Source organism: Agrilus planipennis, unplaced genomic scaffold (assembly GCF_000699045.2).
Source record: "Agrilus planipennis isolate EAB-ADULT unplaced genomic scaffold, Apla_2.0 scaffold158, whole genome shotgun sequence".
Lineage (NCBI taxonomy): Eukaryota > Metazoa > Arthropoda > Insecta > Coleoptera > Buprestidae > Agrilus > Agrilus planipennis.
In genome coordinates, this window is record NW_020438924.1 from 103,339 (window position 1) to 131,274 (window position 27,936).

General features: G+C 32.0%; 11 protein-coding genes and 1 long non-coding RNA gene across 16 annotated transcripts in view; 4 read left to right on the top strand and 8 right to left on the bottom strand.

Annotated features, from left to right (window-relative positions):
* Window positions 1–1,178: 1,178 nt before the first annotated feature.
* LOC112904295 lies at window positions 1,179–2,985 on the bottom strand. Its single transcript, XR_003231005.1, has 3 exons — window positions 2,822–2,985; window positions 2,480–2,566; window positions 1,179–2,419 (listed from the first exon to the last, which is right to left on the bottom strand). It is a non-coding gene; the product is annotated as an uncharacterized LOC112904295 (long non-coding RNA).
* A 91-nt stretch (window positions 2,986–3,076) lies between these two features.
* Window positions 3,077–3,920, top strand: LOC108740233 (39S ribosomal protein L22, mitochondrial). Its single transcript, XM_018474478.2, has 3 exons — window positions 3,077–3,355; window positions 3,408–3,621; window positions 3,677–3,920. Exons 1-3 carry the CDS (start codon window positions 3,167–3,169, stop codon window positions 3,895–3,897), a joined length of 624 nt encoding a protein of 207 aa, XP_018329980.1. The 5' UTR covers window positions 3,077–3,166; the 3' UTR covers window positions 3,898–3,920.
* Window positions 3,921–3,961: 41 nt separating this feature from the next.
* LOC108740236 (60S ribosomal protein L39) lies at window positions 3,962–4,428 on the bottom strand. Its single transcript, XM_018474482.1, has 3 exons — window positions 4,317–4,428; window positions 4,104–4,207; window positions 3,962–4,046 (listed from the first exon to the last, which is right to left on the bottom strand). The coding sequence occupies exons 1-3, from the start codon at window positions 4,317–4,319 to the stop codon at window positions 3,998–4,000; spliced, it is 156 nt and encodes a 51-aa protein (XP_018329984.1). The 5' UTR covers window positions 4,320–4,428; the 3' UTR covers window positions 3,962–3,997.
* An 850-nt stretch (window positions 4,429–5,278) lies between these two features.
* On the bottom strand, window positions 5,279–5,879 carry LOC108740235 (ATP synthase subunit g, mitochondrial). The gene is made up of 3 exons (XM_018474480.2): window positions 5,788–5,879; window positions 5,653–5,722; window positions 5,279–5,592 (listed from the first exon to the last, which is right to left on the bottom strand). The coding sequence occupies exons 2-3, from the start codon at window positions 5,690–5,692 to the stop codon at window positions 5,333–5,335; spliced, it is 300 nt and encodes a 99-aa protein (XP_018329982.1). The 5' UTR covers window positions 5,693–5,722; window positions 5,788–5,879; the 3' UTR covers window positions 5,279–5,332.
* Window positions 5,880–6,135: 256 nt separating this feature from the next.
* On the top strand, window positions 6,136–10,712 carry LOC108740231 (TBC1 domain family member 23). Of its 2 annotated transcripts, XM_018474476.2 has the most exons (8): window positions 6,136–6,548; window positions 6,612–6,720; window positions 6,954–7,306; window positions 8,017–8,389; window positions 8,832–9,126; window positions 9,215–9,681; window positions 10,166–10,266; window positions 10,321–10,712. In XM_018474476.2, exons 1-8 carry the CDS (start codon window positions 6,520–6,522, stop codon window positions 10,553–10,555), a joined length of 1,962 nt encoding a protein of 653 aa, XP_018329978.1. In that variant the 5' UTR covers window positions 6,136–6,519; the 3' UTR covers window positions 10,556–10,712. The 2 variants fall into 2 exon arrangements, with proteins under 2 accessions (XP_018329978.1, XP_018329977.1); XM_018474475.2 differs by having other exon boundaries at window positions 6,137–6,548; window positions 10,166–10,712.
* A 291-nt stretch (window positions 10,713–11,003) lies between these two features.
* Window positions 11,004–12,417, top strand: LOC108740234 (rRNA-processing protein FCF1 homolog). The gene is made up of 2 exons (XM_018474479.2): window positions 11,004–11,632; window positions 11,684–12,417. The coding sequence occupies exons 1-2, from the start codon at window positions 11,630–11,632 to the stop codon at window positions 12,290–12,292; spliced, it is 612 nt and encodes a 203-aa protein (XP_018329981.1). The 5' UTR covers window positions 11,004–11,629; the 3' UTR covers window positions 12,293–12,417.
* A 41-nt stretch (window positions 12,418–12,458) lies between these two features.
* On the bottom strand, window positions 12,459–15,590 carry LOC108740232 (T-complex protein 1 subunit delta). Its single transcript, XM_018474477.2, has 10 exons — window positions 15,349–15,590; window positions 15,155–15,207; window positions 15,006–15,095; window positions 14,779–14,946; window positions 14,525–14,678; window positions 14,070–14,377; window positions 13,743–13,974; window positions 13,155–13,447; window positions 12,744–12,923; window positions 12,459–12,688 (listed from the first exon to the last, which is right to left on the bottom strand). Exons 1-10 carry the CDS (start codon window positions 15,455–15,457, stop codon window positions 12,671–12,673), a joined length of 1,605 nt encoding a protein of 534 aa, XP_018329979.1. The 5' UTR covers window positions 15,458–15,590; the 3' UTR covers window positions 12,459–12,670.
* Window positions 15,591–16,003: 413 nt separating this feature from the next.
* LOC108740216 (alpha-crystallin A chain) lies at window positions 16,004–17,160 on the bottom strand. Its single transcript, XM_018474446.2, has one exon. The coding sequence runs from the start codon at window positions 16,762–16,764 to the stop codon at window positions 16,183–16,185; it is 582 nt and encodes a 193-aa protein (XP_018329948.1). The 5' UTR covers window positions 16,765–17,160; the 3' UTR covers window positions 16,004–16,182.
* Window positions 17,161–17,259: 99 nt separating this feature from the next.
* LOC108740214 (protein-L-isoaspartate(D-aspartate) O-methyltransferase-like) lies at window positions 17,260–19,144 on the bottom strand. Of its 2 annotated transcripts, XR_001938297.2 has the most exons (5): window positions 19,090–19,144; window positions 18,769–19,024; window positions 18,500–18,710; window positions 18,099–18,422; window positions 17,260–17,921 (listed from the first exon to the last, which is right to left on the bottom strand). XR_001938297.2 is itself a non-coding variant. In XM_018474444.2 (4 exons), exons 1-4 carry the CDS (start codon window positions 19,142–19,144, stop codon window positions 18,261–18,263), a joined length of 684 nt encoding a protein of 227 aa, XP_018329946.1. In that variant the 3' UTR covers window positions 17,260–18,260. The 2 variants fall into 2 exon arrangements, 1 of the variants encoding a protein (XP_018329946.1); XM_018474444.2 differs by having other exon boundaries at window positions 17,260–18,422.
* A 634-nt stretch (window positions 19,145–19,778) lies between these two features.
* Window positions 19,779–21,397, bottom strand: LOC108740213 (TATA-box-binding protein). The gene is made up of 4 exons (XM_018474442.2): window positions 21,157–21,397; window positions 20,875–21,098; window positions 20,502–20,647; window positions 19,779–20,440 (listed from the first exon to the last, which is right to left on the bottom strand). Exons 1-4 carry the CDS (start codon window positions 21,200–21,202, stop codon window positions 19,921–19,923), a joined length of 936 nt encoding a protein of 311 aa, XP_018329944.1. The 5' UTR covers window positions 21,203–21,397; the 3' UTR covers window positions 19,779–19,920.
* Window positions 21,398–21,752: 355 nt separating this feature from the next.
* LOC108740211 (exportin-5) lies at window positions 21,753–26,630 on the top strand. 2 transcript variants are annotated; one of them, XM_018474438.2, is made up of 13 exons: window positions 21,753–21,890; window positions 22,028–22,340; window positions 22,483–22,704; window positions 22,765–23,079; window positions 23,140–23,289; window positions 23,348–23,727; window positions 23,792–23,998; window positions 24,052–24,214; window positions 24,277–24,835; window positions 24,968–25,347; window positions 25,403–25,526; window positions 25,581–26,272; window positions 26,345–26,630. In XM_018474438.2, the coding sequence occupies exons 2-13, from the start codon at window positions 22,065–22,067 to the stop codon at window positions 26,474–26,476; spliced, it is 3,600 nt and encodes a 1,199-aa protein (XP_018329940.1). In that variant the 5' UTR covers window positions 21,753–21,890; window positions 22,028–22,064; the 3' UTR covers window positions 26,477–26,630. The 2 variants fall into 2 exon arrangements, with proteins under 2 accessions (XP_018329940.1, XP_018329941.1); XM_018474439.2 differs by having other exon boundaries at window positions 21,754–21,925.
* Window positions 26,626–27,936, bottom strand: part of LOC108740212 (N-alpha-acetyltransferase 15, NatA auxiliary subunit) — a 39,367-nt gene continuing 38,056 nt past the window's right edge. Inside the window, exon 11 of one of the 2 annotated variants that reach the window (XM_018474440.1) lies at window positions 26,626–27,842. In XM_018474440.1, the coding sequence (XP_018329942.1) occupies window positions 27,621–27,842 (222 nt within the window). In that variant the 3' untranslated portion in view covers window positions 26,626–27,620. The remainder of the gene's footprint in view (window positions 27,843–27,936) is intronic. The other variant, XM_018474441.1, reaches the window with a different exon arrangement.

Sequence of the window (27,936 nt, forward strand, 5' to 3'; positions counted from 1 at the left end):
CCATTACAGAAAATTATCCCAATAAAACTGCAAAACTTAGTGTATTTTAACTACTTGTATCAATTTCTAAAAATTAATACAGTCTTTCGAAGTAAATTAATTAAAAATAATATTAATGTGGACACTTCGTTAACATATGAATGGCGTATTCATGGGTGTATTTAAATCACGAATTTAACACATAATAATGTTTTGCATTAGGCAAAGCATCTTGCGTTACGGGTAAGTTAATATTCAGGGTAGGCCAGTACATGAGTTAGAACTATTTTCAAATCACGAAAGTACTAACAGTACTTTCGAATTGCTATTAATAGATTAATTGAATAAATGCAAATATGTAGAATAAAATAATAAACATAAATTTAAACAGCTTTCATTAATAAAAAAAATATATATTAACGACAATATTGTATCAATTCATGTAATAACAACAAATGTACGCATTTCTACAAAATTTCACTATTTAATTCATAAAATTGTAAATTAATTTGTAAATTTAATCCGACAATTCTTAACGAAAGAATTTAATTATCTAATCAGAATGTGTAAACAGTACATATTGTAAGTACCCACAGATCGGGACTGGGTTGATAAGAAATATAAAAAGGTTCTTGACCGATGCAGGCTTTTCAGTCATAGTAAAAATTAAAATTTTATTTTCAGAAAAATTGCGTTTTTCTATAACATCATATTGCATGCCTTTGTAACGTTAAAATAGTTAAGGTGATTAAGGCCTAGTAGGCACTGAAAGGGCTCGCATGGATTCTTGCTTTGGAAGTACTTCCAAAAAAAATTAAAAGTCCGTGTTTTCAAATTGCATGCCAGTAAAAAGAAAGGAAGTTTTAGTTATAAAATCCTTGCGAAAAAATGGCAAGCACCGTTTGTTGGCATAAAGATGGGAAATTTTCATTTTCATATGAAATAATTCAAAATCACAGCTAATTTTTCCATTCTTATGCCAACGAAAGGGCATGCCATTTTTTACGAGGGTTTGTTGTATCACTAAAAATCCCTTTCTTTTCATTGGCATGCAATTTTTTACATTAATTTTTTTTTTGAATTAATAGCTATTTCTGATTTAGAATCGTCTATCTCCTTTACTATTATTTACATTTTATTTATTTAGTTTATTACATTTTTATACCTTCATAAAAAAGCTAACAATTTTTTGTCCGCATTCTTAACTATAAACATCTTTCTCTATCAGAAATCGTATAAAAAAATGTAATGTACAGGATACGAGGTAAAAATGCCCACATTAGAGAAATATACAAAACAAAGAGAAAAACATTCATATACATCAACACTGTTGTGTTGTAAAATCATAATTACTTTCATAGACTGCTGATATATCAAATATATTTAGATTATTTTATTAAAATCCGAAAATTTAGTTGCTTACAAATTCCGACTCACACTGTAACATTTCTATCTTTAATTAGACTACAGCGCACTCATTTTATTTCCCGCGAAGGCATTATGATAATTTAAATTTAATTATTTCAAACACTGCTCATAATTGCTAGTCCTTCATATATGCAACCCACTGTACTGCAGAGTATTCTCATCGTCAGACAGCAGTAAGAGTTAAACTTCTTTCAGTAGTCTCCGTTTTCAGAAAAAGGGTTTAAAATATTGATTAGTAAATTTCAGCCACAATTTTATATGTGTGCATCCCTTTAATTTATCGAGAAATAAAAGCTATGTCTTTAAATTAAAATTCGAAAGTGCACCCCGGTAATTTCAACTACTTTAATCTTTTTAACTAATACTAATTTTGAAAGTTTCAACTCGTGTGATAAGGGAGAGATTAATTTATTTATAAAAAAAACAGCGTTAGATTGAGGATTAAACGTTTGACACTTTCTGCTACTGATATGTATAAGGAGATGTTAATTTCTAACTATAAAATTCTTTTTAGCGATGCTTCACAACTTTAGGTATTTTTAGTTGGTGTATTAAGGGAGAAATTCATTTATCAAGAAATAAAAACGATACATATTTAAGTAGAGGGTTGCAAGTGAACCCCGCGTCATTTTCAACCATAAAATTATTTTTACTGATGCTTCATAACAACTTTAATACATTTTGGTGCTTTCAGCTGGTTAAATAAAGGAGAATTTAGTTTGTGAAAAAATAAATACAACACTATTAAACTGGGGTTTGAAAGTACACCTCAGTAATTTCCAACTATAAAATTCCTTTTATTAATGGCTCACTACAGCCCTAGTACATTTTGATATTTCCAGCTAATTTAATAATAGAGAAAGTAAAAGGTAAAAAATTAATCCTACCTTTTCAATATAACGATGATTTGGAAAAAACAATCCTGGAACAACATTGTGGTGCCCACTTCCTTAATTTTTCTTCATTAGTCAAAAGCCAAAACACTGGGAGAAAACTCCATAGGTTTAAGATACTAAAACAATAGTAATTTTATTTTATAACTAATAAGAGAAAATGTTAAATAAAATCCTACTTTTCTTTGTAGGCCTGTGAAGTCCAAAATATTTTTACGGTAGTGACTTCCAAGGAATTTTCCTTCATAAGTTAATTGTTCAGAATGCTGAAACAAAAAGAATATTGTTTCAGCCTACAATATATATATTATTTCAATTTTAATAAACCCTTTCTACTACTCGCCAATGTTGTATAAGGAACATCTGTGCAAAATTTCAAATCTCTAGACCCAGATATTTGGGCTCTACTTTAATATAAGTATCAATCAGTAAGTTTATCCTCTTATATATTTTTATATCGCCTATATTCTTAAAAAATACAACATTCTTCTAGTTGAACTACATATATAATATATACGAACCTTAAGAGTTATGATTACGATCAAAGATGTGAAAAGGAATTATGATACAATTAGTGTCACTGTTATAACAAACTGGATTTTGTAATTAAAATACACGTGAAAATTGAAAAATGTTATTAATTAATTACAAACAACAAAACAAACGTACAAAAGGTTACAAACAACTAACCATAGATAACGGAATTGAACATAGATAAATAGTAACTAATAATAATCTACCGATCGACCTATAAATACCAACCTATGTTAAATAGATATATTAGAGGTTGGAATTCACTGCAACATCTAACCACAGTTTTTATATTTCATTTTGCTAAGGGAACATACTTGTAATGTAAATGCAGTATGGCATTAGCAAAGTTAACTAATTCTTTTCGATGTCTATTACAAAGAAAGCAATCTACACAAAATTGTCTGCATACATCCGCGTTATTATCTGCTTGGCAAAAAGAAAGAAGAGATCCAAAAGGATGGCTACGCTATAATAAAGTAATTTATCCACCTCAGTCACTTAACGAACAACCAAGACCTGCTGTAAGAATGAAATTAAAGATTATTTAATGATTTATTTATAGAGCGTTTGTAGTTTGTTTGTCATCAAAAAACTAATATTAAGTATAGCCCTTGGAAAATGTGGTACATAGCATGTATGGTACGTGGATTATCAGTAGATGAAGCAATAAAACAACTCAAATTTGTTATGAAGAAAGGGGCAAGGTATGTCAGAGAGACTATCGAAGAAGCAAAAGAATTAGCAGTTAAAGATCATAATGTAGAGTTTGGTAGCAATTTATGGGTGGGTAAGTTACTTCTTAGCAAGTATCTGAAAATTGAAATTACTAAACAAAATTACAGCAGAATCATTTGTTGGAAAAGGTGAAGTTATCAAAGGAATAAGAAGGCATGCTAGAGGTAGATATGGAAAAGTGGAATATTTTCACTGTCATTACTTTGTCAGATTAGAAGAAGGCCCCCCACCAAAACATTATTATGCAAATCATCCAAAAGAACCCCATGAACAATTGCACGATTGGTTAAATAATATGAGAAAACGGAAAATTTACAATTCATTATAAAAATAAAGAATTCATCACTTTTATCTTTCGTTTTCCTTAATCTGACAACAAAAACTAGTTAAAGTAATATTTATAGTGGTTTTATTATACTAACGGCAATTTACAACTTAAGCTTGGTTCTACGCCAGTGACGTCTCTTGGCGTTATAACTGAAAGAAAGACGTATTTTGCAATATAACTATTATACATGTACATTTATTACTTACCGAATTGTATTGCCTGTCCTCATTCTTACCCATTGTGGAATAGGTCTGTTTTGCTTAAGCTTTTTCGCTAATTTGCGTTTTATTATGAAGGTCTTATGTGCTGACTAAAAACGAAAATGTAATTAATAAGTTCAGATAGTATCATTTGTGGTAGAAATAATGCAGGAATACAAAAATTGGTGATTACATTAATATTAACTGATATATTCTTACCATTTTGCTTCTTGTTTTGGATGCCTATCCAAATGAAGAATGTGGTTGTCAGACGTAGAAAATATAGGCAGATTTCAATATATTAATAATCTATGATATTAAGTACATAGGTTAGGTAAAATATTTTTTGACATCAACCATAGATAACATCAACAGCGCTACCAACATTGTGTACGATATAGGTTTACCACGTTTACGACTCAACCACAGTACCAATACATTAATTTTAATTTTAAATTCAAAAACTTAACTGTTTCTTAATTAGTTAATTTCAGTATCCTAATTTAGAATTAGGGTGTACATTGCTTTACGTAACAGAAGTTCAACTTTTTCTTTTACATTTGAGATATTTGCCTGTTTTCGTCCAATTTTTTTTATTTTAGTCACAAATTTGTTATAAACTTTCGCTCAGTATTTGTTTTGTTTTTTTTTATAAGACGGTAATTTGTCTATTTGATTGTATTTAATTCTCACTTTAATTCATCTCTATTTAGATACCTTTCTTATGATTTTCCATAAATTGTTACTTTGTCTTGTTTCATTTCTATTATTGTCTATTAAAATATAAGACAAAAAGGCAATTTTAAAGTGAAATAAATCACTGTGATATATCACAAAATTGAAACATTACTTTCATCATTATTTTTCCAATGATGTTTCATCCTTTCATTACTAAAAGTTGGTCCTAAAATGAATTTCTCATTTAAGTCATATAGGTATCTGAAAAATTTTTCTTCCTTATTGGAGTAAATTTGTAACCTAATGAGATGTTAATATAAATCTTTTAATATATGCAGATATGGATTGCTTTAATGTGTTGATTTCATGTCAAAACTTCAATCTGAACCAGGATATTGATTTTGAAAAATGAATGTGATGCATGTGTGTTTATTAATATGAGGAACAGTTTTCATAAAAGCATGAATGCATTGAAATTTAATTTTTGAAAGGATACGAAAATAACCACTAGATAATTTTTATTTTATAAGATGAAATTCCTACCATATTATAAATTATTAAACATCGTAACCAACAATATGACGTTTTCCAATGCATTCGCCAACATAAAACCAGCAAAGTACCTCAATAGTTACAAGAGTATTTAACCAACCTTCTCTAACTGTTAGATCTTTCCATTTGCCAGTTCTAAATCCTTGTATGAGTCTTCCAATACCTGCTCTTATTTGGGGAATGTCTCCCGGCGTAGGTGGTGTTAACTCCACTTTGGCGTATTTAAGAAAAGTTTGAAATTTTGGCTGAGCTTGGGCAAGAAGGTCTAGAAATTATGTAACAATTTTATAGGTTAACATAATTACATACATATATAAAATCTTACTTCTTGCTAAAATTGGTGCTTGTGAAACTAATTTCGACATGTTAATGATCTGGATAACAAAAATTTCAACCTGTGAAATTAAATTATTCTTTGTTCCCTTATAATTACAGCTAATTTATTATCAAATAAACTTACCAACCATATACCGTCCCAAATATAACGAACTCCTGTCAAAGTTTGACTTTTGATATCTATGTCGACATGGTCGACATCTATGTTTGAAATTGATCAGTTACCAAACGGTTATCAATAGATTATAATTTGTGTCTCAATGCTAGTCTATTTATTGATTACAAATAAATTGTCATAATACTTTAGACTTGCAATAAAATACTGATAATAATAAAAAAGAACTTTTTAAGGGAAATCGTATACAATAAGGTTTTTTGTTAAATGTTTCATGAATGAGACATTTCTGTCAGGCAACGCGAATCGATACTTGATACACTATTATTGTCAGTTGGATTTTTTACAACCTGCTGTTTCATTGAGTTTTTCAGATATATATTTTTGACGTTTACTGAACTATAATATATAATAAGTGTGATAATGAGGATGAAATTTTAGTATTCTTATCAAATTTAGTTATAGATAAGAATTTCGTTGTATGTTCTAATTGTGTGTACGTTTTGTCAGTGTGTCAGCAGTAAAACAATAACCGTACAGTAACGTAATGCGAATGCAGATTGCCATTTGCGTGGTTACTCTATTTACGTTTGATTCTTTTCATTTTTATCCAAAGTTGGTGTCCGAGAGAGTCTTTTATTTCATTAAATAGGAATTAAATAATATACTCTTATTTTAAAGTATGTGTACTTATCAGTAAGACCGTTTTGTTTTGAAAAACAGTAATGTGAGTGCATTAATATGGCTTGTTTAGATGATGATACAAGCTGGTGAGTGGTTTTATTAGAGGAAGAAGGATGTTTTCTGTATAGTGTATAGTTTTGTTTTTAAAGGGTTGCTGAACTTGAAAATGCCCTATTAGAGGAATGTACAGCTACAGATATTTATTGTATTTGTAATGGGAAGTCATTACCAGACCATTTACGTGCTGAAGTGTGGCAAGTTCGTATTTTTACTTTATTTTAAAAATTTTCGTTATTACTAAGACTACACCCGATGTCACATTTATTTCAAAATTAAAAGGGTTTCTAATCAAGTCATTTGGTAAATATTTACTCATACTATCATATCTTTCTTTGATGTGTAATTAATATTTGAGCTGAATTGTAGGTTTAGATTATAAAGTGGATCAGTGGTAAAAATATGTAAATATTACCTTGGATTATTATTTACAGATTTGTTTAGATGTAAGAGATAAAGGTAATCAATTAGATCATTTTGATGAAGTGTTCGATCTACCAAATCAAGCGGTTCTGAGAGAAGATTGTTCCAATTTTGTAGAAAAACTGGGAAATGATGAAGAAGACAGAGTTTCTATTTTGTCTGATTTAGAATCTATACTTACTTTTTATTGTAAAAGTAGAAATATGAAATATGAAAAAAATAATGGTTGGATAGATATCTTACTACCACTGCTTACTTTAAAAGTACCTCGCTCAACTACATATAATTTATTTGAAGCCATAAGAGATACATTTATTCCTCAAAGCTGTCACAGGAAAAATGGAAATGCTTTTCATATTTTACGGTGAGTAACTAATTTGTTCTAATTTATGTATTACTATGATTTTCAAGTTTTAGAATTTGATTATCATATTGTCATAGAATTTTTAGTTTTATTCATACAATGTCCCACATCCTACATATTTCTCTATGGCTCTTATCATAATTTAAAAGAATTATAGAGGAACTACATTGGGATGGGACACTGTATATCTATATTACAGTAATATTAATATCCATTTTTAAATATATCCAGATAAACCCAGTTTTTATGGTTTCCTTTATTATTAGTTTAACCTTCATGCTTTTTAGAACGACAATTATGTTAATTGTGTTTATTTACCTAGGTACTAAAAGATATTTGAAATATGTATTTAGTTTTTACAAGACAAACAAACACTACTTTCAAATTGATTACACATTTGTTAAAAAGCATGAAGCCTTCACACCAGTGAAACATAACTTCAAAAATTATAAATGTTTAGTTTAGTTTATTTGCTTACTGCAATTATTATGTGCTCATTCACTTTACTATTTTAAACGTACATGTATGAAGTATTTACTGATGTGAAACCTACTTGCCGAAAAATGTAACATGTAGCTTTAAGACAAATTTGTTAAAATGTAGCATGTGTATTCCACATCCTATATTAATTTACTTGTATCCACTGTATATTTTCAAATAGTGAAGGTATAAACCTCTATAAAGTCTTGGTCTATATTTTAAATTTTCAGTTTGCTGCTGTTGTATCACGACCCAGAACTATGTTCTTTTTTGGACACAAAACGGATAACTCCTGAAATGTACTGCACCGTATGGTTTCAGTCCCTTTTCGCAGCTACCTGCAATCTACCTGTTGTGATTAATATGTGGGATTACTACTTTCAACAATCTGATCCTTTCTTTGTTTTCTTCTTGTCATTAATCATGGTTATCAACGCTAGAGATGAAATTATGAAAATGACTGATGAAAATCGAGATGAAATCGCGTCGGTTTTGAGTCAGATGCCTTGTGCTTTAGAACCAGGCGATGTTACCGATTTCTGCTCCTTAGCTCATTATTACACCATGAAAACACCTAGTTCGTTCCGAACTGATCTTATGCAGGTAAAATTAATATTTTTAACAAGATATTAAGATATGAATTTCAAATATAAATAAGGAACAAGGAGGAATAAGTCAATTTCAAAGACATTGTCTTTGTTTTTTTAATGAAGTATAAATTTAATTTCTGCAATAACTAAATTACTTTTATAGTTCAGAAAATAAATACAATCTTTTCCTTTTCTTTAAATATTTACTTTTCTTTTTTAACTTAATTTAATCCAGAAAATTACGTTGTATGTATATCTGGAAATTGTACTTCGTACTAAAATTAATAAATAACAATTTAACGACACTTGAGCAACTGTTATAAGATTATGTATATGTATAAATTTCCAAAGATTGTCATTTGATAATATTTAGTCTGTAACGTAATATAAAGTCTAATATTGATTTTCAAGTAACATGTTACTTTCGATTATCCTCCGCTTTTTTTAACTTGCAGGAATTGTACAGTAGTAGAGGGGAGGAATCTACCCTCGTATCTCAAGCTTTGTGTTTGCCTGTTTCCGTCAATGAACTTATAAGAAACACGGATACAATTCGAAGTAATTCCACAGATAACGTCCGGTTTTTTTTGATTGATTGTAGACCTGTCGATCAATTTAACGCAGGTCATCTACCTACCGCCTTCCATTTAGATTGCAATCTTATGCTGCAAGAACCACAAGCATTCGCCACCGCAGTCCAAGGACTACTTTCAGCTCAAAAACAAGCTATAGCTGCAAATTCTCATGCAGGTATTATGTTTATTGCATAAAAGGAATTATGTATAACAATTATTGCATTCAATTCGTAGTTAAATTGATTGAATTTTATTTACTGCAGGAGGCGAACATCTTTGTTTCTTAGGTTCAGGTCGTAATGAAGAAGACCAATATACCAATATGGTTGTGTCCTCATTTTTGCAAAAGCATACACAGTACGTGTCAATTTTAACAGGTGGTTATATCGCAATTCACAACTTTTTCGAGGACAATTTAGACGAATTTATCCAAGACCACAACAGAAACGCGTGCATAGTGTGCGCCCCTACCGACCTTCAGAAACATTCTCGCGAAATACAAAAGAATACGCCCAATTCACGCGACATTTTCGGAAAATTATCGGCTGCTATGAAAAGCAAGTCGGTAGAAGTAAAAGAAAAGTTTCTCGATTACATAGTGAATCCCAATGCAGGAAGTCCTGTTCAAGAGAAGCATGTGTCCAGTTCTGATCGAAAAGGAAAGAGATACAGGAATGTTGCCCCTGTTTTCAGTATTGACGATGATCAGGATAACGTTACCGAGTTTCAGGTATTTATTTATTTATTAGAAAAAGCTTACACGACTTATAATACAATTTTAAAAGTAACTGTGAATAACGGAAACTAAATTAATTATGGTTAACAACAAATAAACCGCTTTTACTAAAGTATTTAAACGTTAATAAAGCAATGTTGTGGTTTTTAAAGAAGTGTTCATTTACTGCAACCTTCACAAACTTAATTTTCATTTTAATTTGTATTAATCTTGTCAAATGTTACTCAGTCGTGTAAAAGGTTTTAAATCCCGTTGAATCATATAATAATAATGTTTCGTAATTAGTGGCGTTTCTATTTTCTTATAAATACAGGATATTAAATTCTATCTACATCAAACTGATATAATAAAATAATTCGTATTTTTAATATAAAAGAAATATATTATTAGGAATATTTAAATAATAACTTCAAAAATCGCCTCTTAATAAATTTGTATTTTCTACACATTATGACGTTTAAAATTGTTATTATTAAAGGGAGCTGAAGAAGATACCAAAGAAGTAGTTTCCTTAAGCACCTGGTTAAAAAGTCAGGATGTCATTGAGCAGTTTCCATGCCAAGAAGTCATGGTTAATAGGTACATGTACAAGAGTCTATTAGTTATCACAGAAAATAATATGTTAGTACTTAGAGAACTGCCTGATAAGAAAGGCATGGCGGAAATAATAGTGAGAAGACCATTGTCAGCTATAGTAAAAATTACTGCAAAGAAACGTCACCCAGACCTTATAACGTTCAAGTATGGTGAAACAGTAGGTGATAGCCTTCAAATATCTGACATGGATAGGTTCCTCATACCCAATGCAACCAAAGCAACAAGTATTGTATCTGAGCAAATTGTGAAGCAGTTAAATGCAAAAGATTGATCCATGTACTTATTAGGTCTGCGTCTTTTGTAAATATTTTAAATTATGAATACACATATATATTTTGAACCCTTAATAAAAGGGTTTCCTGTTAGAGAATACCCAAAGATGTTGTAATAAACAGAAACAGTAAAATTTCGCAACTAACATTCGATAATTAACATACATTTTATTACTTTACATGCATTAATTTTAACAGTGTACGAAACACCAATTGTTAATTGTATTTAAATACTTTAATTGGAATTGTGATTTTATCTTCATTTTTTGAGTGAAAAGTCTTAATGCAATTATTTTTTAGACACTACAAAGCTGTAAATGGTATTTACACTTTATATAAATCTGTTTATATTCTTTCATGTAGTATCAATTCTAAAATTTGAACTGATTTAAACAATACTAACAATTAGTTGTTTTTGTTGACAAATTATTTAGTCTTGTAAGTTAAAACAAAAAAATTATGTTTGTTAACTATGTTAACAGATTACTTTAAGAATAAATATTAAGTAAATGTTTGCTTTCTTATTACAATTTTAAATTTCTGAAAAAGTATTTGAAATTTCTTTAGACAGTATCCTACATGATTTTCATAATATTTGATGCAATTGAGTCATAGTGCCCAATACTAAATAAGACAAAACTGATAAAATACAGGTGTTCTTAATAAGAGGGTTGTGTTTTATAGACAAGTAGCTACTTTTCAAAGAATAGGGCTAATTTAGAAATTCACCTATCAAACTTATCAATAACAATAGATCAAAACAGATCAATGTTAAGGCATTTATGTTCAGCTCGTGTAACCATAATATAACTTAAAAAAGAAATAATTTTGAAAATAGATTAAAAATCCTACCTTTTAATTACCATCCATCAATAAACAAACACGTTTTCTGCTACATTAGTCACTGTTACTAGTGTAGTTGTTTTTTAACGTATTTCATCAACCACCATAGAAAGTTTCTGCTTTCTATTATAAACAGTTGGTAGCAGTCTGTTTTGAGGTTGGGAACTGTTTCTGATATCTAACCTATAAAAACAGTTAAGAAACACAATTTATCACATACAGTTTAAAAAATGGTAAGTGTTACTAAATATACAAATCGATTTTTAAAATGAAATTAATTCCAGGGTAAAGCACGTAAAACGCGTAAGATTGCTGAAAAGCGATTTGCAAAAATGAAAAAAATGATTAGTCCCAGCGATCCTAGAATTAAAGCATCCATGCGAGCTCCCCCGAAAAAGAAGAAACCCGAAAATCCGTACGAAATAAAAGTGCATGAAGCCCCGCAAGCGAGTTCGGCTCTATTTTTCCAATACAATACACAGTTAGGCCCACCATTTCATATACTGCTAGATACAAATTTCATTAATTTCTCAATTAAAAATAAATTAGATATCATTCAGAGTATGATGGACTGTTTATATGCTAAGTGTATACCGTATGTCACAGATTGTGTTTTGGGTGAATTAGAAAAGTTAGGACGAAAATATAAAGTGGCTTTACGCATTATTAAAGATCCACGTTTTGAAAGAATTCATTGTCTTCATAAAGGCACTTATGCCGATGACTGTTTAGTACAAAGAGTAACTCAACATAAGTGCTATATTGTGGCTACAAATGATAAAGATTTGAAGAGGAGAATACGTAAAATACCTGGAGTTCCAATAATGTATGTAGCGCAGCACCGATACACTATTGAAAGGATGCCTGATGCTTATGGTGCACCAAAAACATAATTTTAAATATATAATATCAATAAATATTATATTTGTTTTTACTTTCAACAAAACCTCTTGTATTCTACTATCTGATACTTGTGCCTTTTTAAATTTATTAGAACTAATAAATGAACTTTTACTAATGTTAATACTTTTGAAATAAAAAACTTATCTTACAGAAATATGAACTAAAAGAAATGTTTATTTATCTCTTTTTTTATATTAAACTCACATGAGCTATTACCACTACTTTTGAAAATGCTTTTATAAGAAAACATGAAATTATTTTTGTGAATTTTTAAATTAAGAATACAAAAAAAGATTAGTGAAAAAAGCTTACTTATAACATGTTTCCCATGTAATTTCAGAGCATTAAAATGAAACTGCTGCAAAGAACTAATCTCTTGCATTTACCTAAAAAATAAAATCATCAAAATGAATAAACCAAATTCATGCAATTAGTACTCACAATATCGTCGATTTTTAAAATCGAACGAACTGTTTCTGTAGCAAGTGTTATAGCCATGGTTGACACTAGAAGAGGCTGAACTACATTCTCTTCTAATATGTCCGTAATTGTTCCTTTTCTGACATTTATACCTGCAGAAATTTCACCTTTTGCATGTCTAGCTCTTAATTCTGTTACAGTCTTAAAAAGAAAAAATTAATAATTTTGCAGTTTTCTCACAATAAAATATAAATAAGCCTATAGTATTTTACACTTGAATCTGTTAGATATTAATTTATTATGATAAATTTAGGAGCTAAAATCAACTAATATTAAACAGTACAATTTTTTGTATATAAAAAAGAATATATCCATACTATATTAATTATAATTAAATTCAATTGTTACTTGAACAAATTACTCGTAATTTACCTGGATCGGATTAAGTCCGGCATTTTCAGCGAGTGTGAAAGGAATAATTTCAAGAGCGTTAGCGTAAGCTCGAAGGCATATGGAGTCTACTCCTTCGATTTGATCAGCTTGTGCTGCTAGTTTAAGTGCTAACTCTATCTCAGGTGCACCACCACCAGCAATAACGGCTCGTTTTCTGACGAGACACCGTACAACGCACAACGCGTCGTGTAATGATCTCTCTGCTTCTTCCATAACCAATTTATTTGATCCACGCACCAACAATGTAATAGTTTTTCCCGGATTTTGAATCCCTATACGATGAAACATACATTTTAATTTCAACTAGAAAAAACTTTTATGGTGAATGTAAAAAAGGTTATTTGTTAACAATTACGTATTTTATTTTTATTTTTTATGTATAGTATTTCTGCAGAAATACATAGGACACCTTAACAGAGGCTGCTAATTATTATGTAATAATATAAGCCTTTTAGTAGATATAAAATTTGAATTAATTAAAATATGAAATTTAAAAGAGAAAGAGCATCATAATAATATTTGAATGGAAAATTACATTTGAAAACCTTTTTAATTAAAATTGCTTACCAGTAATTTTAACCATTCGATTTCCACCAAACCCAACCTCTTCGGCCAATTCAGCATTTGAAAGGTTTTCTGTAGTAAAGTGATCAAGAGAGGCGATTGGTCTGCATCCTAATGTTTTGGAAACAAATTCAATATCTTCTCTTTCAATGTCCTTTACTACTAAACACTTGATTTTATCCAAAAAGTGCAAGGCTAAGTCAGAAACTGCATCACGAAGGATAGACTTTTGAATCTACAAATAAACAGTGCTTTCAGAAAATCAACTTGTGGTAAAAATAAATAAAATTTATCAATAGGAAAACAAAAAAAAAAAAACAAAAATCATACCAGTAAAACATTACAGCCAACTTTTTTTATCTGCTTCACAATATTTAAAATGTAAGCTCTTTCTTCTTTCAAAATCCTGTCCATTTGTGCATAATCTGATACAATAATGTTATGATCCATGTCAGTTTTTGGAGCAGAAATGCAGAATTGTATTAAACCTATTTTAGCTCGTTCAATTCTTTTGGGTCCATTTATGTTAGCTGCACGATGGGGAAATACTAAACCTTCTACAAGTTCAGTATCCTCAACCGTACCACCCAGTTGCTTAATAACTTTTATGTCACTCAAATTAACTACTTGTTCTCTTCCTACAATTAATAAATAAATAATTAATATAAACTATACAACCTCTCAAGTTAAAAATAACTTTCAATTAATATTGACACTCTATATATGTAGGTTTGTCTTGTTATAAAATGAGATACTTTTATTAACTAATAATCATTTACCATTACCTGGTTCTACTATTTTCAGGACAGCATCAACTGCTAACGGAGCTAACTGACTAGACTGCTGAGATACGACTTTCGAGTTTAATGAAGTAGATGCAGTTTTTACAAGTTGTTCACGATTATCCAGCTGAACAGGAGTGGCGATACCATTTAAAACCTAAAATTAGTAAAAATTAGAATATTCTCAAATAAATGTTTTAAGCACATTATGAATAAAAACTAAAGTTAAATTTTATATATAATACATATTTACATACTTCAACTGCACGTGCTGCTGCTCTTTGAAAAGCATCAGATATTGCTGTTGGATGAATACCACGAGATAATAATTTTTCAGCAGCATTCAATAATGAACCAGCCATTACAACAACTGAAGTTGTTCCATCACCTGCTTCTATATCTTGTGCTCTAGATAATTCCACTAGCTATTGATTATTAAATGGATTATTGTGCATTCAGCTTATGCTTAAAATATTATACATACCATTTTAGCTGCTGGATGGATTACATTCATTTGCTTTAAAATGGTAGCACCGTCATTTGTTATAGTTACTTCTCCATTCCCAGCTTGAATCTGTAAGGAACAAACGGTATGGTTATTTAACTAACCAAGTATTTATCAAGCTACAGTACCATTTTATCCATCCCTTTAGGTCCCAAACTTGTTCGAATTGCATCACTGACAGCTGAAAATTTAAAGTGTTTTTAATAAAAATCTAACTAATGTTACAGTAAACAATCTACTTAGTTGAAGGTAAAACAATAAAAATTGACTAGTTAGTTAATGATTAAAATGTTTCGATGTTATATTTTTCTCATATATATACCTTTTGCAGCGTTAATATTACTTGAACGAATATCGGTAGGTTTACTTTTATCTTTATAAGCAACATGTCTCGATCCACTATTATCACCGCCAGCTACTAAAGGAGTCATTTTATATTATTTTTTATATAAAAATATGTATACGCCTGTTAATAAGAGGATGACTACCGATTATTAATGTTTCACGGACTTTTTTTACAAACGTTGACAGCGATTGTTTACATGAGTTCTTTGACAACCGACATCTATAGCTACCATAGATAATAAATATACAAAGCGTATGATAGCTACAATACATAGGCTGCATCATAGACAAAAGAAGTTACCTAACACCATAGATTGTTGGCAACCAGTATATCTCATCTCGTATATACTACGCTAAGGACTTCCATCCACAAATGAATTGATGAAATCGATAACAAAATTATCATCTAAATATTTGGTCGGATTTATTTGAAAACACTGCAGCTATATAAAAAAATTCAATGTTCACTGTCCAATTGGGATACTTTTGCTCTGTGACTGCTACTGTACTTTTTACTCATAGATAGTAGATACACAAAGGGTTTACGTACGAGTAACAATGAAAAATTCATGAACGTACCTAACCAAACATGTTCGATTCCTATTTTATACATTATAAAAAAAAACAACACATTCCTCTTTATATAAGTTTATTTGCTAAAAATTGTACCATTTCAATACAAACATTTTCAAAATCTGGAATGAGACTCAATACTATAAAGAAAACAAGCATTCACACTTAAAAATACAATACTATAATAATTAAATTTAAATTACAACTACTATTAAAAGAAATAGAAGCAACATCTAGATTACTTATGCCTAGGATTGCGTTTAACAGGTGTATTTTGTTTTCCTACTCTTGATGCTGCAAACTTTTTGTTTTTGAACTTCTTATTTTTAAAAGGTCTTCCCGTTTGCTGTATTGGAATCACTCTACTATCCTTATCTTCCTGATTAATTTTTGGGGCGGCTATCGTCAACACGCCATCAGACGACAAATTTGACTGTATGTTCTTCATATCATGTCCCTCTGGGATAACATATCTTCTAACAAAATGTCTGGAGATATATCCATGTTCATCGGGCTTTTCTTCATGTTTCCCTTCAACAGTTATTGTGTTTTTATCGTCATCAACTTTTACAGTTATTTCATCTGGAGCAAACTGCTGTACATCAACATTAACTTGAAACTTATCTTCATCTGCCTTAATTGGTTCATAATTGGATCTGGATTGTGGTAATACTTGTGGGGTATTGAGGAGAGATCTGGTGATAGCTGTTATAGGTGGGAAAATATCATCGTCGTCCACCTCCATTCCAAACTGTTGACCCAACAGTCTTGAAGGGTGATAGCCTAATCGATCTGTCCAAATTAATGGAATTATAGACATCTTGATAGTCTCTTAAACCTTTTCTTTTAATAATAACACAAGCGGTTACTTTATAACGCAGGTAATCAGTCACCAATCACTTACAATACTCTACTGCTTTCACTCACGATATCTCTACTGAAACTGCTGCAGCCGTTTCATACCGTTCTTATATAGGTTTTCTTAGTTTCTAGAAATTTCTAGAAGCTATGCGCATATTTGACCAATCAGAAATATACGAGCGGTGCAAAGAACCAATCAGACTAGATTTTTCAAATTACTAGAAAATGCCAGAACTGGCTGGAACATTCAAATATCGATATTATGACCGAAGGTGTGTTTTATTCTGTTTTATTAAAAATTGGTAAAATGAAGCACTAAATTTTAAATAATGCCTTTGTAACTCATTTTTCGCTTTCCTTTTAACATCAAACAGCTTCTTTTCGCGACACATTTTGAAGTACAACAACGTTATTCATTATGCAACTTTTTTATCAATAATCAATACACATTAAATATTAGTATATCATTAATTTAATGTGTAAACTGGGGTTAAACTTAACTCATTCTCAATAATCTATATACATATTATAAGCTCATTAATGAAGCTAACAAACTATGTACGTAAAAGGCGACTACAGAATAAGATACATATTGTAGAATTATCCGGGATATTTAAGACCTATGCTTATTGTTTTTAAATAATGTACTGTAAACATAAATTTTGTCAATTAGTGTGCGTGGTTTAGTTCAACAGAAAAGTGGTAAACAAACTGAAAATCTGTGGTAACTGGTAAGCAGTTTTGAAGATTGCCATCAATATTAAATGAAGCTTTAGTGCGTCCGCATTAATTTCAACCAAATGAAAAGTTAATAGGTAGAAAACCAAGGATTTATTCATGAGTACCCGTAGCCGGTTATATTGTTCAAAGACTCAGGATCGACAATATCAACAGATAAAGATAAATTTCAAGCTCACCTAGATATTCAGCAATTTTCTCCTGATGAAATCTCCGTTAATGTCCTTGGCAATAAAATCGTTATAGAAGGAAGACATGAAGGAAAGTAGGACGGGCATGGCTTTGTATCACGCCATTTTATAGGGAAGTATATTCTACCTGATGGTTATGATATTAGAATATTATCAATTGCAGCTCCTAAAATGGATCAGCAAGTAACTGAAAAAAAAAAACGTGAAATCTAAACCAGCAGCATTAAAGGATATTGAACAGAAAGAAGAAGAAAGAACAAAATTTTTTTCTAAGTTATAATGTTTGTTTAACTTTTGCAAATTTTGAAAATAAGACAGTCCTATTCATTTATGTATGATTAGAGAGTCAGTAATAAATATATACCTAATCTTTGAATGTTGGCTTTGTACAATTGAAAGGTACATGAAATTATGATTTGCAATATAACACTGTAAGATTGATAGTTTTTTTTTTTACCAACCACAGAAGGACTTGCAATAACAAAAAATTATAACAAGAATAATTCTGAAACCGGCAACTTTTAAGTCAGCGTTCTTGGGGCCACTGTGCTGAACGATCAGTAAGAGGAACAAAGATTACATCCATAAGTGGTGTTCGTCTTACAGTTCCATCCTCAAGTTTATCTATCTGCTCAAGTGCTTGATCCCCTCCAGAAGAACCCACAGGTAGTATTAGTCTTCCACCAACCTGTAATGAAATATGAAACATCTGTATTCCTTCCTAGTTCAAGAAAATGTTTGTTAAAACTACAGTTTAAAACTTACTTTTAACTGCTCTATGAGAGCTTGTGGAATAGTAGAAGCTGCTGCACCAACATGAATGGCATTATATGGACTATATTCTAGAACACCAAGACGACCATCACCAACTATTATTTTAACTCTCCCAGATTCTAATAGATCTGGATTTCCTTCTTTCATGTTCTCAATAGACTTGTTTACCAGTTCAGGTATATGTTCAACACCAACGGCTAGTCTAAAACAATATTACTAATTTGTTAAATGTTTGTGTAATTGAATGTCAGAATACTAACCCATCTTTACCCAACATAGTAGCCATACAGGCAGTAAGGTAACCACTTCCAGAACCAACATCTAAAACTCTTTCTCCAGGTAGTAATTTATCTTTCAGTAACTCCAATGCATAGGCATGCATATGAGGAGCACTAATTGTAACACCATAGCCTATTCCTTGTGGACTATCTGTGTAAGGGTTGGATTTGCAGTAGAAACCTCTATCAACTTTTAACATTGCATTTTCTACAATGTCACTTTTAATAACATTAGAAGCTAGAACAAAAAATGTAAAATAAAAATATATACAATGCATTTAAATTTTTCTGAAAACCATTTACCTCGAAGATATCGTACTAATTCTTGGTTTGTTCTCCCTTTTGCTTTCCATGCCATTTTAAAGTACTTATTAACTTGGTGCTTTACTATTATATAGACTTTAGGAGTCAATTTACGTTCAAATAGTTATGTTTACACATTTACTCCATTTGTTAGTTTTAAACTTTGACATTTATGTCCTTGACGTTAAATTCTATGGGTGCACCTTAGAATACAAATGCTCTCAGGATACGCACGTAATTAATAATCCTGACCAAAAAATTAACGTAAACGAAATAAAATAATTAATAAATATCCAATAATTCATATATTATCCATAAATTTTCACTTTGTGTAAGTTGCTATTAATGCAGGTAAAAATTAATTTAATTTTCTCCTGCTACACTAACGACCAGAGTTCGATTCTTTGCCGATGCAATATTTTTTTCTTCTTAAGTTAATAAATAAAATAAATTAAGATTATTATACTCATTGTTTTAAAGATCACTAGTAAACTAGAATGGAATCTATTAGCCTGGAGTAAAGAGGGGCAGAGGAAAATCTAGTAAGATTACTGTTTATAAAACAGAGACTTGGGATGTTCTACTTTTCGGGAGATGTGAAAATTGCTCAGAATAGTAGGGAATGGAGGAGTGTGTTCAAGCAGTCTTCGGACTAACGAACTTACGAAGATGATGGTCAAATACTGCTCTTTCGTTAAATAGTATATTTATATACAAATTGATTTTCTAAACACTATGAACATTAAAATAGCCAGTTCAATTCAAACGAAAAGGCAACGCAATTCAAGTCGGGTGTTCAATATGAATAATACTTTCTTTAAAAGAGATTGTTTACTGCTTTTTAAAACTTTTTAAAATTGGATAAATATTGTCAAATGCTTCATAAATTTCTTGTCGTACTTTAGCGCCCGTTAAAACAACTTTTCCCGAAACAAAAATGAGTAAAACGATTCTAGGCTTAACCATTCGGTAAATTAGCCCAGGAAACAATTCAGGTTCATATGAACTAAAAGAACCATGAGTAAGAACAAGTCCTTCCAATCGAATTGGAAATTTCACATCACAACTTCCCACCATATTTTGTATTTTAAAGTCAAGGAACTTAGCAGGGAATCCTAATTTTTGGATTATTCTGGCATATTTTCTTGCAGCTAAACGAGAATCTTCTTCGCTTTTTGCACCTGTGCATACCATTTTACCAGAAGAAAAAATTAGTGCGGTGGTGCGCGGCTCTCTTATACGCATTATTACAGCGGCAAAACGTTTAGGATTATATTCTGCATTACGTGCGTGCAAGGCGATTTTTTTCAAATCTAATTTACAATTTAAATTAACTGTTGATACAATGTTTCTGAAAATCACAGAATTATTACTTAGTTAATGCTGTAAGTTTCACGTCAAGCATTACTTACTGTAGTTGTGGAACAATGCCAGGATCTGCAGAATGAGGTGTAAGTGGAGTCATTGGAGCTGGTGTTGCAGGACCAATACTTGGTGGTGTTACTGAGTTATTTGATCCTCCAACATTAACCATTGACGAAGACATCATGGAATGTTGCTGTTATAATAAAATAATTAACACTTTGTTCATGTCTGCTGAATTAGTTTATTTTTTACATGCATATAGAACAACTTCTTGATTTAAATAAAAGATTTTCCTGCAGTATATACTATTTTGTTTTGAATTAAAAACTGTTCAGAAACTAACTGTACATAAGTTTTATATAATGTGAAGTTTTGTGGAGTCATTTGACTTTGCTGATCAAGATACTACAGATTACTTACAGGAGTTGTTGCCTGCATCATACTTTGTGGTGTAGTGAATCCAGGTACATATTTTGTAGGTTGCTGGATAATATTCATACTCATTCCAAGTCCAAGGGTAGGTGTTAAGCCCCCCATTGGAGCTAATGGAGGCACCTGTTGATTTTGTTGGTTTGATTGCTGTTGCTGTTGTAAAGCATTCGGAAGAATTTGTTGGTCTTCTTCAGGTTGATGAAGTGGAGTACCTACAGTAATTAATTAATCATTACTTTTTATTACTACTTGTTAGGCGATTGAACTTGCCTATACTGGGTATACTAAACCCAGGACTGGGAAGCATTTGATCCATTTTAAGTAGTTTTTACTTAGAATTTTCTTAAATATGACCCTATTTTTTTTAATCAATTCCACTTTGGAAAACGTTTTACCGCCGTTATTACTTTTCCTTCTAAAAACCTATTTGTTTTTGTTTATAACCTCACTCATCTCCTCATCTGTACTCAACAACACAAGTCATAGAGAAGAAAACAATCTATAAACACAAACCATTGAAGTGGAGTGAATCTGTAGTCAATGACACAAACTGACACAAACAATGCTTTACTAAACCATTGAACTTCGATTGATAGCATAGATTAGAGATATACAATACTTTATGGACTGATAGCAATTGATAGTGTCTATTCGCACGAAGAAGAATCTTGTTGATTATCTTATGAGCTTCTTACTTTATTTTAAACATAGGTGCACAAATTTTTAAAAATTGAGTTGTTATTGTTTATAATTTTCAATGTAAATCAAAGAAATGTCTGACTTTATGATTGAAAAAATATTAATGCTTTAAATAAAACGTAATTCATAATCTTTCCGAAGTAAGGTTGGCTGTGATAACTTTTTTCTGTCAATCTTATTTTGGTATACAAGTATACAAATATGCAATTTTCAGTGTAATTTTGACTTCAACATACACACCGAACGCACGATATTTCACTACCCTACCGGTTATGGTAAAGTTAGTTCAACAATAAATTAATAAAGTAAGAAGGATTTTCATGTTTTAAAATCTAACAAGGTAAATTAAGTGAATATGTTTATATTACAATAAATCAAATTTGTTCAGAACATAAAACTGTTATTTGTTTGCATCAGTCACATTGTTGAAATTTGGTTTTAGAATTTTAGATAAAAATTAGTTTCAATTTGGGGGTAAAATGGCAGGCCCCGATGTTGCAGCTTTGGCAGCGGACTTAGCTCGTGCGGTAGAGCTAACTATGAGCTCTGATGCTTCACAAGCTGATCGAATTAAAGCATACAATGCATGTGAGAGCTTCAAAGAAACTTCTCCACTTTGTGCAGAGGCAGGTCTTTATTTGGCTGCTGGTACTCAGTATTCATTAGTTTCAAGGCATTTTGGATTGCAATTAATGGAACACACTGTAAAATATAGATGGAATCACATTTCACAGCAGGAAAAGCTGTTCATTAAGGTTAGTCATAGTGTGGATGATAAATAATGTAAACTATTTTTTTTAATTGTTAAGGTTGATATTTTGCATCATGATTTGTTTCAATTGCTGTAGTAACTGTAAAATTTTAATAACTGATATTTTTTATATTTTCATTTTGAAGGAAAATGCAATGAAGTTATTAGCAGCTGGAGGTATAAGTGAAGAGTCTCACATGAAAGATGCTTTAAGTAGAGTAATTGTGGAAATGGTTAAAAGAGAGTGGCCCCAACAATGGCCAGGCCTTCTGGCAGAACTTTCTGATGCCTGTGCTTGTGGAGAGACACAGACTGAACTTGTTCTTTTAGTGTTCCTTCGATTAGTTGAGGATGTTGCTCTATTGCAGGTGATGTTTTAATATATAAAAGTCCATTAATGTCAACTTCTACCTTTAATCTTTTTACAGATTCTCGAATCAAACCAAAGACGTAAAGATATCTATCAAGCATTAACAACAAACATGGCAATAATTTTCGATTTCTTTTTAAGACTTATTGAATTACATGTAAGTCAATTTAGACAGCAAAGTGATGCTGGTGATGTTAATAAAGCAAATTCTCATGGTCGTGTAGTTCAAGTGGTTCTTTTAACACTTACTGGCTTTGTTGAATGGGTATCTATGACTCACATTATGGTCCATGAGGGAAGATTACTTCAAATTTTATGTTTACTCTTGAATGATGGTGCTTTTCAGTATGCAAGTGCAGAATGTCTTTTACAGGTAAACATAAATCACACTTACTTATAGACTTAAATGAAATATTAATCATTTTGATTGTAGATAGTAAATCGAAAAGGAAAAATGGAGGAAAGAAAGCCTTTGTTGATGTTGTTTAGTGATCAAACTGCCCAATGTCTTTTAGGAGCTTCAAAGTTACAAAATACTAGTTTAAATGAACAGCAGTACTTATTTCAGAAACGGCTAATTCAAGTAAAATTAACTAACTTAAAATTATCAAATTTAGTTAGTTACTCATTTTTCCTTTAAGGTTTTGACAGGACTTGGAACTCAGTTGTGTGCATTATGGGGCAAAGAAGGAGTAGGTCGCCCACAAAATTTTTCTCTGTTCTTGGATGCCATTCTAGAATTCTCAAGTCATCCAAGTTTAATTTTAGCCCATTTAGCAAATCCTCTTTGGAATAGCATGCTTAAACATGATCATATTTCACGAGACTCAGTTTTTTTGTCATATATTCCTAGATGGGTAAGAATCACCTCTCCAAAAATTGTTAAACTTAATTATCCACCAGGAAAGGCTACATTGTCTTTGGAAGATCCGGCAACTTACATCAGAATGGACTTCGATAGTGACGAGGAATTTTCGGTGTTCTTTCATCGTTGCCGCTCTGATTTTTTGGATACCCTAAGGTTGATTAATTTATAATTTAAATATTATATTGAATAGAAGCAAGTCAACTAAAACTATTTACAGGCAGGCAACTGTGGTCGCACCCTTGGTAACTTTTGGTTATATGGAACAGTGGCTCATGAAATGTCTACAAATACCAAACACTACATTTGGTTTAAGTATCAATGATCCTTTACATCTGGAGTGGGAAGCTTTGGGAGCTTGCCTGGAAAGTGTCCTTAGTCGGGTTTTACAAGCACAAGAAAGACCTTCCATACCAACTGGTTTGAGGTAAGTGATCTTGGTGAAACATCATGGGCAGTAAAGATCAAGTTTGTTTTTAGATTATTACAGTTGTGTTTGGCATATCAACCTGCCGATCCTCTTATACTATCTACTCTGTTGACATGCATTTCAGCGTTGTTTGTGTTTCTGAGTATGTCTTCTGGACACATGGCACCCCAAATCAATTCAGTTGCTATCTCAGGTGCTGCTTTATTGCCACAGGTAAAGTTATGAATCTATTTTTTATTAATTGATCCGCTTGCTAATAAACGTGCTCTATTTAGGTGTTGGAAAAGATATTTTCTGCTTTGGTGTATTCTCCTGAGGGACAAACGAAAGACACACGTACTCGAGCTGTTAAAAACGTTCGACGCCATGCGGCCTCCCTCATGGTTAAAATAGGCAACAAATATCCATTGCTATTACTGCCAGTGTTTGACCAAATTCGTTCAACAATCGAAACGCTTTCAGCACCAAATGCATCAGCTCAACTTAGTGTACTGGAGCGTGTAACGTTGCAGGAAGCTCTTCTTCTTATTTCGAACCACTTTTGCGATTGCGAACGGCAGTGTACGTTCGTGGGAGAAGTTTTACGGGAAGCAAACACACAATGGCTTGCGTTGGCGGGAGCCCGTGCGTTTGAGAATGCGCGCGAGTTTGTACGATTTGTAGGACTAGATAAACCACCTGGTGAGGCTGGAGTTGATGATAAAACTGGTTCGAACCGTAGCAGTCTTGTTTATTGTCTGAACTTGTTAGTGGGCGTGGTGAAGAGATGCGCATGGCCAGAAGATCCGGAACGAGCAACAAGGGGCGGGTTTGTTGTGGCCTACACGGAATCAGGCATGTATTTACAAATTTTTTTTATTAAAGCAAATAGAAAATTTTTCTCTACAAATAAGGGATATTATTTTGCATTTTGTAGTCGATAGCGACATAAAATTTAACTTTTTCGTTTCTTTTTTATAAAAACAGGTAATCCAGTTTGTCGAAATCCGGCGGCACCCCACGTCGTTCCTTTATTGCCACATGTTCTTTCCCTAATTAGAATATTCAATGAACTGTTTATACCGGAGGTGCAAGCAATTTTTAATCAGGAGTACAAAGGTTGTCTGGCTATGTTAGATGTAGAACGGGCGAATTTGCTAGGCCTTGTTGGTCATCATACAACAACAGAATCGAATGATGTTCAAGGAAATCAAACACCCTATGAGAGAATGCAACGGTTTCTAACAGGACTTCATGAAAGCTGCTATCACATGATGGGTTCAATTGGACCGTCATTAGGAAGGGATTTGTATTCACTACCCGATTTAGGCCCTGCCATTGTTAACAGTGTTCTCTCTTTTCTTGAGGTAAGTGAAAGAGATATTCGTAAATATTGTACGTATGATTCACGTATTTTTTTAGTTCATTCCTGAATACAGATTGAGGCCAATTATTAGAGTATTTCTAAAGCCGTTCTTTCATGCTTGCCCTCCGAGTTTCTACGAGTCCGTAGTGTTGCCTGTTATTGTGCACTTTGCACCCCTTAGTAAGTTTATTTACATTTATTTGAAATAATTATACTATTAAATTTTTATTCTAGTGGTTAATCGTTTATATACCAAGTGGCAATACGTGAATGAGCTTCGTAACAGAGAAGCAGCAGATGATAACAGTACTGATACCCAGGAGGTTCTGGAAGATATTCTGACACGCGCGCTTACACGCGAATACCTCGAATTGTTAAAGGTAGCTTTGGTTGGTGGCAGTCTTTCTCCCGATACTATGGAGACTGATGACTTGAGTATGGATGGACCTCCACCTCCTACACGAACTAATATGGCGACAGAGGTAATTTCCGATCTTGGTACGTTATTACTGCGGTCGGAAACAACGTGCCAGTCGCTTGTATTGGCTGTGTTAGGGGCTCTCGCTTGGTCCGATAGTAATGCATCTCTTAAGGCCACGTACTTGGCAGGACCAGTGGTGCGACAGCTCGTTGCTGACCATTCGCTGAATGGTGCAATGGCCGCGCATGTCATTGCTGCAATTTTGAATGCACTCACGTTACATGGTCAGCATGATGCAAACCAAGGCTGTCTCTTAACTTTGGGGGCTCAAATGTATGAGATGCTTAGGCCAACATTTCCTGAGGTACTTTCTGTTATGCAACAGGTACCAGGTGTGAATCCGGTGGACTTGCAAAAACTTGACGAGCGTATATCTGGATCGACCAGTAAAGGAAACAAAGTAGAAAAGGTCAAGAAGGATTTATTTAAAAAGATTACGGGCACGGTAAGTAATTGAAAGGATATTTAAGATAGCTATAAATTTGGGAACGGTACAGAAATATAATTTTTCTTAAAGTTGATTGGTCGAAGTATGGGTCAACTTTTCAAAAAAGAAGTTAAAATACAAGACCTACCAAAACTCGAATTGCCGAAAAAAGTGGGAAAAGAAGAATTAGCGCCAGATCTTCGAAACATATTCACCGTATGACTTATTGAGGTGCTGAAGATCGATTGTGTACTATTAATTTTTTGTTGTACATTCCTAAATTATTATTTTCCTGTCGACGTAATACGCGGTCGTCGCATTTGTAAATACATTTTGTTATGACATTTAGTTCGTATGAATAAAACAATTAATTTGTCGTGTTGTTTTTATTCATTGAAAATTAACAAAAAAATTAATCAAAAACCATCACTCGAGAGCTGCGACGTTGTGGCAGTTATAACCTTTCTCCTCGAGATATCTGTATCATAACGATCAATTTTTGTGGAAATGAAGTCACAAGAAAATCAAAAATAAAAATTAGTAATTTCAAAAGTTTTACTTCCGAAATCAACAAAAATATGAGTCATCTTAAGTGTTTAATTCGTCTTTGCTTTGCATAAATATTATATATACACACATGCTTACGAATTAAATACGAAAACTCGTAATTTATGTACGAGACAAAATGACTAGACAATTTGTTAGTTCAATAAAAAAATTACCAATTTAATTTACCTACTAATTATTTTTCCTTAAGCAACTGAATCTTTCTATTTTTACTTGCAAGCGGGCTGATTAAAATACATACAATTCTCTGAGAAATGTATACTACTTTTCATGAGTATCTGAATATAAAAAGGGATCGTTGTGATATCAGAGTAGACAAGGAGCAGAGACCACCTTCGAACAAAAAGAAATCAACGATCGACTCAATTTATAATATATATATATATAAACAATAATATTGAAGATTGTATATAATACAACGAAATGAAATTTACAGTAGTAATTACATTATCATCATTACTTTTTTGTTTGTTCTCTTCCAAAATTAGTGCTTAATAGAAGCATCAGCATCGTTCGTGGTAGTGTATTTTATAATGTATGTAAATGTACTTGTCATTATCTATATCGTCGAGATGTAGTAAAAACACGAAGTATCTATCGTTTTCTTCATTTTTCTTCATTATTATATTATATAAACAGGTAACCTAACATAATTTAACAACGTCTAAGTCTCTCTCGTCAAACGTCAACAGCGGATGATGATAATGATGGAGGACGACGACGACGTCGACGGTGTATGTCTACGCGGCACCACCGTCTGCGTTGCCGTTCCGAAGCCGGTGCCGTCACCGATAATGTATCAATTGCTGTTGCTGTTTTGGAGCTCAGTCGCCGACGTCGATTTCGCGTGATTGTTTGCGTCGCAAGAGTTGCTTAGGTTTAATGATGCGGCTGCGGCAGCGGGCCGAAAGTCCGTGCAGTATGGGAACAACTTGTGGCATCGTAGCTTGAAGTCTTCTATTAAACTATCACAATCGCCCAGGGCTCCGCTCTTCAGCGCCTTTAGTACGTTTGCGCATGTCTGCATGCAGACAAACCATTTATAGACATTCAAGCAAAACAAAAATGAGGGGGTCCATATAAGATTTTTTTGAGTTAATTGTATGACAATGGAG

What these genes read in the sequence shown, in the direction of transcription:
- LOC108740233 (XM_018474478.2), top strand. Translation starts at nt 3,167, where the DNA reads ATGGCATTAGCAAAGTTAACTAATTCTTTTCGATGTCTATTACAAAGA. An exon ending in ACGAACAACCAAGACCTGCT is followed by an intron (nt 3,356 to 3,407) that starts GTAAGAATGAAA and finishes GAGCGTTTGTAG; the next exon opens with TTTGTTTGTCATCAAAAAAC. An exon ending in TGGTAGCAATTTATGGGTGG is followed by an intron (nt 3,622 to 3,676) that starts GTAAGTTACTTC and finishes ACAAAATTACAG; the next exon opens with CAGAATCATTTGTTGGAAAA.
- LOC108740236 (XM_018474482.1), bottom strand. An exon ending in AGGACAGGCAATACAATTCG is followed by an intron (nt 4,047 to 4,103) that starts GTAAGTAATAAA and finishes TCTTTCTTTCAG; the next exon opens with TTATAACGCCAAGAGACGTC.
- LOC108740235 (XM_018474480.2), bottom strand. Translation starts at nt 5,692, where the DNA reads ATGTCGAAATTAGTTTCACAAGCACCAATTTTAGCAAGAA. An exon ending in AGCACCAATTTTAGCAAGAA is followed by an intron (nt 5,593 to 5,652) that starts GTAAGATTTTAT and finishes CATAATTTCTAG; the next exon opens with ACCTTCTTGCCCAAGCTCAG.
- LOC108740231 (XM_018474475.2), top strand. Translation starts at nt 6,520, where the DNA reads ATGGCTTGTTTAGATGATGATACAAGCTG. An exon ending in TTAGATGATGATACAAGCTG is followed by an intron (nt 6,549 to 6,611) that starts GTGAGTGGTTTT and finishes TTGTTTTTAAAG; the next exon opens with GGTTGCTGAACTTGAAAATG. An exon ending in TACGTGCTGAAGTGTGGCAA is followed by an intron (nt 6,721 to 6,953) that starts GTTCGTATTTTT and finishes TATTATTTACAG; the next exon opens with ATTTGTTTAGATGTAAGAGA.
- LOC108740232 (XM_018474477.2), bottom strand. Translation starts at nt 15,457, where the DNA reads ATGACTCCTTTAGTAGCTGGCGGTGATAATAGTGGATCGAGACATGTT. An exon ending in TAATATTAACGCTGCAAAAG is followed by an intron (nt 15,208 to 15,348) that starts GTATATATATGA and finishes TTAAATTTTCAG; the next exon opens with CTGTCAGTGATGCAATTCGA. An exon ending in CTAAAGGGATGGATAAAATG is followed by an intron (nt 15,096 to 15,154) that starts GTACTGTAGCTT and finishes TGTTCCTTACAG; the next exon opens with ATTCAAGCTGGGAATGGAGA.
- LOC108740216 (XM_018474446.2), bottom strand. Translation starts at nt 16,764, where the DNA reads ATGTCTATAATTCCATTAATTTGGACAGATCGATTAGGCTATCACCCT.
- LOC108740214 (XM_018474444.2), bottom strand. Translation starts at nt 19,144, where the DNA reads ATGGCATGGAAAGCAAAAGGGAGAACAAACCAAGAATTAGTACGATAT. An exon ending in ACTATGTTGGGTAAAGATGG is followed by an intron (nt 18,711 to 18,768) that starts GTTAGTATTCTG and finishes ATATTGTTTTAG; the next exon opens with ACTAGCCGTTGGTGTTGAAC. An exon ending in CTCTCATAGAGCAGTTAAAA is followed by an intron (nt 18,423 to 18,499) that starts GTAAGTTTTAAA and finishes ATTTCATTACAG; the next exon opens with GTTGGTGGAAGACTAATACT.
- LOC108740213 (XM_018474442.2), bottom strand. Translation starts at nt 21,202, where the DNA reads ATGGATCAAATGCTTCCCAGTCCTGGGTTTAGTATACCCAGTATAG. An exon ending in TGATGCAGGCAACAACTCCT is followed by an intron (nt 20,648 to 20,874) that starts GTAAGTAATCTG and finishes TTATTATAACAG; the next exon opens with CAACATTCCATGATGTCTTC. An exon ending in GGCATTGTTCCACAACTACA is followed by an intron (nt 20,441 to 20,501) that starts GTAAGTAATGCT and finishes TGTGATTTTCAG; the next exon opens with AAACATTGTATCAACAGTTA.
- LOC108740211 (XM_018474438.2), top strand. Translation starts at nt 22,065, where the DNA reads ATGGCAGGCCCCGATGTTGCAGCTTTGGCAGCGGACTTAGCTCGTGCG. An exon ending in AGGAAAAGCTGTTCATTAAG is followed by an intron (nt 22,341 to 22,482) that starts GTTAGTCATAGT and finishes TTCATTTTGAAG; the next exon opens with GAAAATGCAATGAAGTTATT. An exon ending in TCCATACCAACTGGTTTGAG is followed by an intron (nt 23,999 to 24,051) that starts GTAAGTGATCTT and finishes GTTTGTTTTTAG; the next exon opens with ATTATTACAGTTGTGTTTGG.